The following is a 13,931-nucleotide window of genomic DNA, read 5'->3' as shown; positions in this document are numbered from 1 at the left end:
TTTATTTCTTCTTCTTGTCTGATCGCTATGGGTTGCACTTCCAGTACAATGTCAAACAGGAGTGGTGAAAGTGGGCATCCCTGTCTTGTTCCTGTTCTTAGGGGAAATGGTTTTAGTTTTTGCTGTAGGTTTGTCATATAAGGCTTTTACTATATTGAGGTATAATCCCTCTATTCCCACTTTGCTGAGAGTTTTTATGAAGAAAGGTTGTTGGGAGGGGATGAGTGGGGGGTGGGGAGGGCACTGGGAGGATAAGGACACACATGTAATACCTTAATCAATAAAGAAAAATAAAATAAAAAAGAAAGGGTGTTGGATTTTATCCCACTTGGTCATGGTGTATGATCTTTCTAATATAATGTATTTATGTTATTTTAAAAAGCTGTATTTGAATTTTAGAAGAGCTGAAAGTACTACTGAGCATTCGGTCAGCCTCCTCTGAGAACAGGGGAGATGAGGTCTTACATGTAGACCCTTCCAAAGTGGCACTTGCCTTATATAAGATGTATTGATCCAGTCCCTTAAATATTACTAAGATTTAGTGTTGGCTGCATGGTAAGATAGTGTACTTTCATGAAGTTGTGTCTAGTTTATTATTTTTAAAGTGTGTTTTTCTTTTTTTAATTTGTTGATTGGTTTGAAAGAGAGAGAGAAAGAGAGACAAACATTGATTTGTTGTTCCATTTATTTATGCATTCATTGGTTGATTCTTGTATGTGCCTTGATTGGGGATCAAACCTCCAACCTTGGTTTATTGGGACAATGCTCTAACCAACTGAGCTACCCAGACAGGTCAAAGAGTGGGGCCTTATATCACTTCACAACAAAGAAAACATTACTAAATTGTGTAACTTTAAATTACTTGTTTTTTAGTTTTTGCTTGCCTGGGATTTTTGTCACCTGCCAACAGAGGAGCACTGATGACTTGTGCTGTGGTCCTATGGGTGCTGTTAGGCACTCCTGCAGGCTATGTCACTGCCAGATTCTATAAGTGTAAGTAAAAGCCATCCTGACTAGGTGTCAGATGGCAAATCTAATATGCTATATCATTGTGTGTGAGACTTGATGCCTGCTTGTTGATGCTTTAAACCAGCGGTCACCACCTTTCAGACCTCATTGACCACCAGTGATCCGTGGACTACCGGTTGGTGACCACTGCTTTAAACAATATGTATTACAGGTGTGCATCCTTATTTAAAAGAAGCCTGTGAAGTGGATGACTCTCCCTAGATTTATTTGTTAAAAGATGCTTATACAGTGAAATAGGCAAATTTAGGTGCTGCTTATCCACCATCCCATCTTTTTTTTTCCTTTTAATTTTGACTTAAGTTCAGCTGAACAATTTAATTTGCTACATTTATTGAAACATATGTGGACTAATGAAGAAAGTCTACAAATAGTTATCACCAATTTAATCCCTAAAACAAATAATAGATACAGGGATACCTTTTCTTACATGAGAGAAATCATACTTATAATTAATGTAATATTTATAAAAATAAACTGTATTAAAGTAAACTAAGATTTCACTTTTTTAAAGAGCCTTGAAGTAAGTTACTTTTGTAATATAGTTGGTTGCAATCTCTTATATTCTTGCTTTCCAAAAATAAAGTTCAGTGAATAAAAGGATTAGGGCCACAGAGTAAAGATGGGTTGGAATTAGATGGCTTAGAAAGCTCCTTCGCCAGGGGTAGTGATTGTCAGAGTTTGCCTGATTTAGGAATCCTGAAATCCACTAAGATGGTTTCATAGGTAATCTGTGAATTAAAGTGCCAGGGAGATGGGACCAAGCTAGGGTTGATAACGATTTTAAGGCTTGAGCTAAAACAGTAGGGTTACATAGCTGGCCTTAATGTGTGGTGGGCTAATACTTCAACCCCAAGTAGAAATATTAGTTAGACTTTGCCAGATAGAATTTTCTCTGGAATATGAAGTCTGTATGTATGTATGCATAAGTGTGTTTAATTTCTGTGAATTTTGTCAAGTTTTTTTCTTACATCCTTTACTAAAGGACACAGAATTAAGGTGGTCATGTGTATTTTAATATTTATCAAATATAGTTGGACCACTGCTTACACATAAGCTCCCCACCCCCTTTTTTCTAATACATTTTTATTAATTTCAGAGAGGAAAGGAGCAGAAGAGAGATAAAAACATCAATGATGAGAGAGAATCATTGATCAGCCGTCTCCTGTACACCCCTCACTGGGGATTGAGCCAGCATCCTGAGCATGTGCCCTGACAGGAATTGAATCAGAAACTCTGGTTCATAGGTTGATGCTCAACCACTGAGCCATGTCAGCTGGGTCCCCATTCTTACTGTTTTAGCTATGCTGACTTTCTTTCAGTTCTTCAATCATGTAGTAGACCCTTACACCTGCCTAAGGACCTTTCCACATGCTGTTTTCTCTGCTTGAAGTTCCAGTCCATACTCCCTCATCCCATACAAATCCCCCTTAACTCCTCTTCATTCTTAAGACCTCTCAGTTACAGATTAAGTAGCATATTAATCAGGCAGAACGTTCTGAGAGGTGTTGTTCCTCAGTCACAAAATACTTCATTATGTAGAGTCATTTCTGATGTTTAAAAAATATCATTTGAATTTTGATTGGAATTGTATTAAACCCAAAATTAATAATTTCACAATAGTCTCTTGAGAATAGTTCTCTGACTTCAAATCATATATATAATTGTCATTTTCTTTTGGGCAAGTGGTACTTGCTTATAAATTGTGTTATCACTTTTAAACAATCAAAGTATTTCTCAGATCTCAGCCAGTTTCATCCCCAACTTTTAAACTGGGAGCAGAGGAGTACTTTCACTTTTTATTCTATGTACTTGAGTTTTTTATTTTTATTTTTTAAGTGGGGGAAAAAATTGAAGAGGGAAGGAGCAAAGGAGAGTAAAATGTTTGTAAGCAAATCTGTTCTGTCAAGTGGTCATAACCCTTCTATTCATAATCACCTGCTTTGACACTGATCTCCCACCTCCACCCTCCTTCTAACAGTAACTACAGTGCTAAAGAAATCTTTCCAATTCAGACTTAGTATGGAAGTTTAAATGTGTTGCATGTCAGGCTTTAGAGTTCTTGGTTTTATAACAAACTAGAGGTCCAGTGCACGGATTCGTGTACCGGTGGGGTCCCTTGGCCTGGCCTGCACCCTCTTGCAATCTGGGACCCCTCGGGGGATGTCAGGTAGCCAGTTTCAGCCCGATCCCCACAGGCCCAATCCAGACAGGAGGGAGCCTGATCCTGTGCATTGAGCATCTGTCCCCTGGTGGTCAGTGCACATCATAGTGACTGGTCAATTGGTCATTCGGTCGTTTAGGCTTTTATATATATATAGATTCTGAGACTGACTCAAGATAAACAAGAACCTCTAGAGTGCCCTTTTTCTACTCAGTCCCATTATTGAAACTGGCCTAGAAGATAGGTTTGTTTTATTTTGTAGTATAAAAAAGAATGGGAAAGAAAAATTGATATGGATGACTTTCCTTTGATACTAGATTTATTTTATGCTGAAGCAAAAATCATTAGAGTAGGACTTACCTAGGGCAGTCTTGTGATGTGCATCTCTGATTTGAATCACTTGGGTAAGGAATAGCAAATCATTTCTTAATGCCATTTTCTATGGAAAGGCACCCAGGACTCTGACAGTTTGTCCAATACCAGACTTGGAGTATAGCTTTGAAGAAAAGTCTTTATGTTATGCCATTTTTGTTTTCTTCGACAGCCTTTGGAGGTGAGAAGTGGAAAACAAATGTTTTATTGACAGCATTTCTTTGTCCTGGGTAAGTGAATTTTTCCATAATAATTTTCTTAACATAGTCATATTGTGGTTCTCAAATTTTTAATCTATTTAATCTTTTCTGTCTCTAAACTATGTATTTAAGATAATGAATTGAATTTTTCAAAAGGGGTAAAATGAATATTTAATAAACATTTGCAGAATGATTAAATCTTTTAGTCTGTGGAAGTTAGTATGGCATGTCGTTGTGTATGCTGTGTTTTAAAGCTTTATGGCATGATCATAGAAAGGAATCCTCACCTGGTATATAATTCAGGCAGGGATACATTTTCAGGTTTTTATCGAAAAAGCCTTGCTGCTTTTTAGAGTTAATTCCATTATATAGAGTAACACATACCAAAATCTTTTTGAAAAACTTTAGAAACCACCTCATATAAAAACAAAACAAAAATGTCCCTTTGGGGACAGCTTCCGATAGCAAGTACCTGATGTACATGTAACCCTAGAAATAGAACCTATTTCTTCCCAACTCCCCAAACTCTCCCCTTCTGGTGGGCAAAAACTAGCCTCTGAATAGTCAGCAGCAATAAAGCAAGCTAAAGGTAACTCTGGAAGCCAGGACTGTTTCATTTGCAGGCCAGAAGTGAAAGAGTAACAATAGCCAGAATTTTAATAAACATTTGGGATAAATATTCTCAGGTTTTCATCTCTATTGAAGATTCCCATGCCTTTCAGCCTTTCATGTTCTGTTCAAATTTATATGCTTTTCTCAAGCTGTATCTTTTGTCCTCTTTTTTCTGAAGTGTCCCTCCTTACCAGGACTCAGCCATAATTTCCTTCAAAATCTTGCCTTTCAATTGTCCCCCCGATCTCTAACAGCTTCTATTTCTCCTTTTCTCTATGTTCTGTTCATGTATTTCACATCTTATTCCTACAAATATGCTTCGGTGTCCCAAATCCTAAAAAGAGCTTCCATGTGCACCTTCTGTCTACTATCTTATTTAATTTCCATTCCCAACAAAATACCTTGAAAAAAATAGTTTACACTTCCTTTCTCTCATTTTCTCAACATACATTTACAGAATAAAGCCATGCCATCTGTTTGTTTTTTCCTCCTGTCATTTTAGTGAACTTCTCTCTAAAGTTACCAGTGATATCATTTTCAAATATAAAAATGTTTTTCTCTGACTTTACCTCTCAACATTGTCTAACTTTGGGATACCTTCTCTTTGAAACTCCTTCCTTTTTTGGCTTCATAGAAATTATCCCTTCCCTGTTCCTTTATGTCTCTGAAAAACCCTTCTCTGATCTTCATTCCACTTTTAAAAGTAGATGTTCACCAGTAGGATGGTGAGGTAAACAGAGAGAGAGAGAGACAGAGACACAGCCAAGAACCCAAGTTCCCGCCCGGAACAAGAGAAATTGGTGTTCACCTAGGAAAGGAAGCATCATTTAATAGTATTAAATTCATATAATTTTATATAAATAAACACCTGCATATAATCATTACAGTAGATACAACAAAATGTAATTTGATAATATTAAGCATTATTTCCAGATTTAAAAAGAATTTAATAGAGAAATGCTTTCTTATATTAACAAAAATCTCATCTCTAATTCAAAACCAACATTTAATGATGAAACACTAGACACATTTTTATTAAATCACTTTTGTATTTAAGTTCTATTCACAGCATGAGACTAATAATACATTTCCAAAAGTGGAGATCATATTATTATTTATTGGTGACAGTTTGTACATAAAGAACATTATATAAAACTTGTAGAATTAAGAGTTTAGCAGAATGGCTAGATATCAGCTAATACTCAAAGATCATGAATACCACCAAGAGCAAATTAAATATTTTAAACCTAGTGGTATTTTTGTGGGAAGAGAAATCTGTGTACAGTAATATTAGCAACAGAAAACATTTACAATACCTGAAGTAACTTCTGAAAATAGGCACGATCCATATGACAAGTCTACAATGCTTATTAACTAGTAAAAGATACAAATTCACCATGTTACGTGATGAGAAGACTTAAGTATTCTGAAGGAGTTTGGAGATGTCTCATGGCTAGCAAGACAGAGAACACAAAAATAGACTATGTATACATGGAATTATGCTAGATGTGGCATCAAAAACCAGAGGAACCGTAAAATGATGCTGGAACAATTGATTATATGAAGGGAGAAAAATTCTGTTTTTACCTCACACATGAAATCAGTTCTAGGTGGATTAAAATCTAAATGTAACAGGCATAACAATTAGATGAAAATATAGAAGGTTAGGAAAAGCTTTCTTTTCTTAAACAAGTTACCCAAAGGATAAAGGGAAAAAAGTGATGACTTTGATGAATAAAAAACTCTGTGGGTTATATAGAAGTGATTGTAGTATGATTATAGTCATGTTTTCTAAAATGTACTCATAGAAAAAAGACTGAAAGGAAATTAAGTACACATATTCAAATGTTTGAGTTCATCAAAAGCCATAAACTGGAGAACAAGATATTTAACAAGGAGTTCGTTGCTAGAGTGTATAAAAGCTGACATATGTGACTTTGCAAAAGCCATGCAACCCAAATGAAAAATGAGTAGTAGATGTAATCAGCAAGTCACAAAAGGTAAGGCCTCAGAAGCCAACAAACACAGGATGATCAGCTACAATTGTCAATAGGAAATGCAAATTAAACAACAAATCTGACAGTCCCAAATATAATGAAAATATGTAAAGAGGTAACTTAGCCCTAGTTTGGCTCAGTGGATAGAGCGTCAGCCTGCGGACTGAAAGTTCCCAGGTTCGATTCTGGTCAAGGGCATGTACCTTGGTTGCAGGCACATCCCCAGTTGGGGGTGTGCAGAAGGCAGCTGATCAATGTTTCTCTCACATCGATGTTTCTAACTCTCTATTCCTCTCCCTTCCTCTCTGTAAAATATATTTTTTTTAAAAAAAGAGATAACTTTCAGAAGCTGCTGATAGGAATTTAAATTAGGCACAACCAATCGAGCAATTTGACATTTTCTACGAAGTTTTAAATTCACATAGCCTATGACTGAGCAGTTTTTCTTTGTGTGTAACACAGAAATTGTGATATTATTACATATGATCGCTACCATTTATTTCATTTTGTCTCTAACTCAAGCTTTACCTAAAAGCCTCTGTTATCTTTCAGGATTGTATTCGCTGACTTCTTTCTAATGAATCTGATTCTCTGGGGAGAAGGATCTTCAGCAGCTATTCCTTTTGGAACGCTGGTTGCCATATTGGCCCTTTGGTTCTGCATATCTGTGCCTCTAACGTTTATTGGTGCATACTTTGGTTTTAAGAAAAATGTAAGTTTATAGGTGTTAACTTATTCAAATGAATTTCAACTGTGGGAACTAATTTATGCCACCTTAAAAGACATTTGTCTAAAAGATATAGACTTGTCCTGTGGGATCTGGATTTCACAGAAAATTGATGACTTCAAAGTTTGATTTCAGTCATTTAAAAAAGTCGTATATACTCAGGAGTGTGCTAGAGAGATTACAGATATAAACTTAGATTTCATAGTTTTTTAAGTAAATGGAAACTAATACAAATTGATAGGAAATGAAAAGCTAATTTAAACTAATTAAAACTCTGAATTTTTCACATTAAAATAAATTATTTTACTTTTTTTTTTTAACCTAAAAAGTATGTACATTTTGTCCTTAACAATAAGTGTTTCTAGTTTGCATTATTTAAGTAAACCAAGAGTATGGGTTAGGAAGTGAAGTAAAAAAGTGACCATAAAATAAGACTAGCAGCTTTTAAAATATGTAGTTTTGAAATAAATTTCATATGCTTATCTGCTAATACTTGATTTTAAGGAAGATTATAATCAGTTCAGCCCTTCCCTTCCTTCTTTCTATCTTTCTCTACCTCTTTTTATCCTCAGGCTAATCACTTAGAAATTTTTTCTTCAGTGTCATTCTCTAACTTTACTATCCTTGCTCTTTGAAAATATTCAGTCCACAAGTTAAAAGAAATAATGTATCACAGTATACTTTGTGAGGCAACCTGGAACCTTTGGAAGAAACTCTAAGTGCTTCATAGTCTCCACTGCATCTACCATGCCAGTCTACTAAAAAATTTTTCAATTTTTTGACATTTTGTTTAAGTTATGGTTTAAAATCTAAATAGCATAAATAGTAAACTGAAATTTTTTAAATTACAGATTAAGTACTGAAAATTATAAAATATAACAATTGAAGAAAGATAGGTAATGATTCTATGCACATATATACATATATCTACATGTATAATAATCTAGTCCATGGAAGTATAATCTCAATGAGACTGACAAGTTTTAAATTTTTATGTATCATCACAAAAATTTTAGAAGTATGCTTTGAACTTTCTTGCAAGAAAATGAACTTGTACATACCTGCCCTTTTCCCCTCTCATGTAACTATGTTTAGGTACTTTCGTTTCTAGTGTTTTTATACTATCATGTAATGTGTTATCAAAGAGAGAATAATTGAGAACATTCCCCATACTGTATAGTCATAAAGCTTCATATATTCATTGTCTTCTTCATGTTCTTAAGTCTTAGTAAAATTGAGCTATTTTAATAAAGATGACATCGCCCATCTCTAAATAAAAATACATTGACAGAATTAAGAATCAGATGATTTCTTACAGGGGGTATATATATAAAAGGAGGAAAAAAAACCCTTTTTTATTAACTTATTTTCCAAGTGTTATATTATCTCCTGTGTATTTCATACTTTATGTAAAGCCATTAGCCAGTGGATAACTGCTGGAAGCAGTGGTGGCTTGATCCAGTAGACAGACTGTTGCACCGGATAGTATCTGGCTTGTGGCTTCTAAATAAAGATTTCTGTGGGATGACTTAGGTAGCTTTGTATTGCCATTAGTGTCACCATGGAAGCTGAGAAAAAAAACACAGGCAAATAATCTAGTACAGAGAAGAATTTTACAAGTATATATGTAATTATGAACCCTTTCTTTCATTCTTTCTTTACTGAAGGCCATTGAACACCCAGTTCGAACCAATCAGATTCCACGTCAGATTCCTGATCAGTCCTTCTACACAAAGCCATTGCCTGGTATTATCATGGGAGGAATTTTGCCCTTTGGGTGCATCTTTATACAGCTTTTCTTCATTCTGAATAGTATTTGGTAAGCTAAAGACTAAGTCCTCTTATTGCTATTACCATTATATGTATTACTAGCTTTCTCTTTTTGTTTATATGGATTACTGTTTATATCTTACAGATTGAAGCTGTTCTCTCCAATAATCAGAAATCTTAAGAGCAAAAAAGTAATTTCTTTTTCCATGTGGGAAAAAGATAATAGTGATAGCTATGATTAATTGAGGCTTATTAATTCTTACTCTAACTTAATTCTCAGATCTCTATGAGGTATTTATTATCCACATTTTACAGAGATAAAAAGGATGCTTTAGAAGTTACGTAATTTAATTTGCCTGTGTCACATAGTTACCATGTGACACAAAAGTTAATCCAAATCTTCAAACCTATGTTCTTAAATAAGTCATCTGTACTGCTTCATAGAAGATACTCTGAGCCTCCTGATCGAGAGGTTCCGAGCAGGCTTTGGAGGAAGGGTTGAGCTAGCTAACCTTTCAAAGTCCTTTATTATCCTGAGTCCTTTATTCTCTGACTTCTTATTTTCATTGAAAAATTCATAGAGTTAATTTTGAGCCACTCCATTAGACAGTCTTTGGGATATGTAGGACTCAACGTCATTTCGTGGTTACATCGCCATCTCCCATTTATTTATTAAAAAAAACTTCTGTCATTTTGACGTATGTACATATGTGCTTTATGTTTTTTATTATTTATTTACTACAAGTAAAGGTCAGGAATTGTTATCTTTTAAATTTTTTTTTTTACTGTTTCACTTCATTACTGCTGTGTATGTGCTCCATGTGAGTGACGTAGATGCTTAAGTAGATGGGTTCCGACTTATAGTGAAAATCGCGTCATGTTGTGCCTTAGGAACAGATCTCTGACGTAACCCGAGGACCTACTGGATTAGGATAGTTACTTGATCACATTGACATATGTTACAGAAAGTATCGAGGTTTGAGGTAGCATAAAGTGAGAACTAAATTTGAGCTTTTTAGTGATTAGAACCTCTTTCTTTCAGGTTTATTATAATATTTTCCAAATTCAACTGCTTTTATAATATACTAGAGGCCCGGTGCACAAAAATTTTTGCACTCGGGGGGAAGGGAGGGTCCCTCAGCCTGGCCTGTGCCCTCTCACAGTCTGGGACCCCTCGGGAGATAACGCCCTGCTGGCTTAGGCCTGCTCCTGGGTGGCAGAGGGCAGGCCCAATCCCTAGGTGCAGCCCCTGGTCGGGCTCAGAGCAGGGCCGATTGGGGGGTTGGGGCACCGCCCCCTGTCACACTCAAGGCAGGGTCAATGGGGAGGTTGCGGTGCCACCCCCCGTCATGCACAGAGCAGGGCCCATCAGGGGGTTGGGACGCCACCACTCTCATACTCAGGGCAGGGCCGATGGGGAGGTTATGGCTCTACCCCATCACACACAGAGCAGGGCCCGTGGGAGGGGTGGGGGTTGTGGCACCGCTTCCTGTCACCTACGGAGCAGGGCCAATCAGGGGGTTGGGGTGCCGCACCCTGTCACACACAGAGCCGCAGAGCGATCAGAGGTTGGGGAGCTCCCCCGTATCAGGCACAGAGCAGGGCTGATCAGGAGGTTGGGGCGCCTTCCCCTGTCACAAACAGAGCAGGGCGGATAGGGAGGTTGTGGCCCCACCCCCTGTCACACACAGCCGCAGGGCAATCAGGGGTTTTGGGCGCTGCCCCCTATCACGCTGATCCCAGTGCCGGGAGGCCTCGTGGCTCTGCTGATCCCGGTGCTGGGAGGCATATTACCCTTTTACTATATAGAATAGAGGCCTGGTGCACGGGTGGGGCTGGCTGGTTTGCCCTGAAGGGTGCCCTGGATCAGGGTGGGGGTCCCCACTGGGGTGCCTGGCCAGCCTGGGTGAGGGGATGATGGCTGTTTGCAGCTGGTCACACACCCTTCAGGGCGGGGGTCCCCACTGGGGTGCCTGGCCAGTCTGGGTGAGGGGCTGAGGGCTGTTTTCAGGCTGGCAGGTTACGGAAGCTCCCAACCACTCCTTTTTTTCTTTTCTTTTTTTTTAATTCTGGGCCAGCTTTAGCTCTGAGGCTCCAGCTCTTAGGCCTCCACTGCTGAAAGTAGGTATCTGGTTTGTTTCGGTTCTATAATCGAAACAATGTATAACTCCAGCTCTGACTCCAGCTCTGAGATCCCTGCTCGCTGAAAGCAGGTTTCTGGAGGGTTTTTTTTAGCTTCTATATGTTACTATGTTTCAAACTGCCCACTCAGAGGCCTGCAAGGGAGGCGGGGGACGTTGGAGTCGTCCGTCACTGAAGCAAGCAAGCCTCATGTTCACTTTAAGCTGCCTGGCTGCCGGCCGCCATCTTGGCTGTCAGTTAATTTGCATATCTCGCTGATTAGCCAATGGGAAGGGTAGCGGTCGTACGCCAATTACCATGTTTCTCTTTTATTAGTGTAGATATACTAAATGTGGCCATTTCTTAGTTTGGCTATGACTTTCCATTAATTTTTTATCAAATTTGTGAGACTCACCAGTAGACAGTTAGACTAAGCATATTTGAATAAATAAGAGTTTTAGGTTCTACCTGAGCAGGAAGCCAAAGTCCATGACATTGCCATACCCTTCCTCCCCTGCCCCACTCCTACCCTATCATTGTCTAAATCTGTACGAATTTGTCTTCTCTGATTAGTTGGAAGAAGACCCTGGCAGGGTAGCTCAGTTGGTTAGAGCAGCAGCCCCAAAAGGCCAAGGTTGCAGGTTTGATCCCTGGTTAGGGCACATAACAAGAATCAACCAATGAATGCGTAAATAAGTGGAACAACAAATTGATGTTTCTCTCTCCCTCTCTTTCTCCCTTCTGCTCTCTCTTAAATCAAAATTTGAAGAAAAAAAAGGTGGTCCTGGTTGGTGTGTTTCAGTTGGTTGAGCGTTGTCCAGTGCACCAAAAGGTCCCTGGTTCAGTTCCCAGTCAGGGCACATACCCAGATTGCAGGTTGGATCCCAGCTCAGGGTGCATGCAGGAGGCAGCCAATCAATGTTACACTCTCACATCAATGTTTCTCTCTCCTCCCTCCCTCTCATTAAAATCAGTAAAAACATGTTAAAAAATATGTTTTACCAAAAAAAAAAAAGGTGTATCTTAATTAGTTGGGAGAAACAGCAAACATTTTCAGTTCAAGAAAAATGAAAAGATTGTGTTATTTACTATGTCAAAGAGAAAATATAATTTCATTTTGACATGTTTGATTATAGGTCACACCAGATGTACTACATGTTTGGCTTCCTGTTTCTGGTGTTTATCATTTTGGTTATTACATGTTCTGAAGCAACTATACTTCTTTGCTATTTCCACCTATGTGCTGAGGTATGTATTAGCAGTATTCACTTACATTAATTTGTACATGGTATAATTTTGGCATAAGACTGAAACTATTAATTGAAATAATTTTTGCAGATATGTCTCATTAAGGTAGAAATTGACCTGTATTCCTAAGTTAAATGTAGTCCTTTTTAGGATTGAATTAAGATTGTATCCCAGTTCAGTAATAGTATTTACTTTGAGCCTAACTTTAAAATGTTAATTTCCTAAGAATAGCACATCATGCTAAATTTTTATTTTTTTAAATGTCTGACTTGATTAATATTCTTTTTGTAACAGATATTTCTAGACTGAAAATTTAGGAAACATAAACATATTTTAGTGAAAAAAATTATTAAAACATTACATTGTAATGTGATATTCATGGCAACCTGGCAAAATGATGGTACCCTATATAATAGGTTAGAGTTGATGTCTAAAGATTTAGGTTGTGTTAAATCATTTTTTTATAGTTACTTTCTTTACAGGAGATAAAATCTAACTTTGTTAAAATTGAGATGCTTTTTTAAAAAAATTAAGGTTAACAGAACAGTCATGGAGATGTAAAGTACAGCATAAGGAATATAGTCAATAATCTATACTAACAAAAGAGTAATATGCTAATTAGACTGGACTGACCAGACATCTGCTGGATCTCCAACTTCCTTCCAGACAAAGCCACAGTGGTGGGGGCTGAGGCAGAGATGGTTAGGGGTGATCAGGCTGGCAGGGGAGCAAGTAGTTAAGGGCAATCAGGCCAGCAGTGGAGCAAGCAGTTAGGGTGAGATCAGGCTTGCATGGCGGAGCAAGCAGTTAGGGGCGAGATCAGGCTGGTGCGTGGGAGCAAGCAGTTATGGTGAGATCAGGCCAGTGCGGGGGAGCGCAGTTAGGGGCACACTCAGGCTGGGACAGGGGCACAAGTTTCGTGCACCGGGCCTCTAGTATTCTAATAACTATGTATGGTGTCAGATGTATATGAGATTTATTGGGATGATCACTTAATAAGTTACATAATGTCTAATCACTGGTGTACACCCAAAATTAATACAATATTGTATGTCAACTGTAATTGAAAAATTAAAAAAAAATAATAATTTCCCAGAAGAAAAAAAAAATCAAGGTTAAATTCATATAACATAAAACCAATAATTTTAAAGTGAACATTTTATTGGCACTTACTACATTTACAGTATTGTATAACCACCACTTCCGTCTTGTTTCAAAATATTTTCATCATTCCCCCCCCCTTAAATAAAATCCCATACCCATTAACAGTAACTTCCCCTCCCCCCTCCCCAACACCAATCTGCTTTGTCTCTACAGATACTTCATATAATATGTGTAGCCGTTTGGGTCTGGCTTCTTTCACTTAGCAGGCTGTTTTCAGGGTTCAGCATATTGTAACGTATTAGTACTTCATTTTATTTTATAGCTGAATAATATTCCATTGTATAGATATACCCCAATTTGTTCACCTATTGGTGGACATTAGGTTTGTTTCCACCTTTTGGCTATTATAAATAGTACTAGAGGCCCGGTGCACAAACATTTGTGCACTCGGGGGAAAGGGGGGTCCCTCATACCAGCCTGTGCCCTCTTGCAGTCTGGGACCCCTCGGGAGATAATGACCTGCTGGCTTAGGCCTGCTCCCGGGTGGCAGAGGGCAGGCCCAATCCCTAGGTGCAGCCCCTGGTTGGGCT

The 13,931-nt window shown here is 37.9% G+C and overlaps 1 protein-coding gene across 1 annotated transcript in view; it reads left to right on the top strand.

Moving 5' to 3' along the window:
- Positions 1 to 13,931, top strand: part of TM9SF2 (transmembrane 9 superfamily member 2) — a 56,056-nt gene that overhangs the window by 34,072 nt on the left and 8,053 nt on the right. Inside the window, exons 11-15 of the mRNA XM_015557482.1 lie at positions 874 to 993; positions 3,735 to 3,792; positions 6,924 to 7,083; positions 8,766 to 8,917; positions 12,126 to 12,237. Coding sequence (XP_015412968.1) covers positions 874 to 993; positions 3,735 to 3,792; positions 6,924 to 7,083; positions 8,766 to 8,917; positions 12,126 to 12,237 — 602 coding nt within the window. The remainder of the gene's footprint in view (positions 1 to 873; positions 994 to 3,734; positions 3,793 to 6,923; positions 7,084 to 8,765; positions 8,918 to 12,125; positions 12,238 to 13,931) is intronic.

Source organism: Myotis davidii, unplaced genomic scaffold, assembly GCF_000327345.1.
Source record: "Myotis davidii unplaced genomic scaffold, ASM32734v1 scaffold133, whole genome shotgun sequence".
Lineage (NCBI taxonomy): Eukaryota > Metazoa > Chordata > Mammalia > Chiroptera > Vespertilionidae > Myotis > Myotis davidii.
The sequence above is the reverse complement of the archived record's forward strand: the minus strand, read 5'-3'. Positions and strand labels throughout refer to the sequence as shown.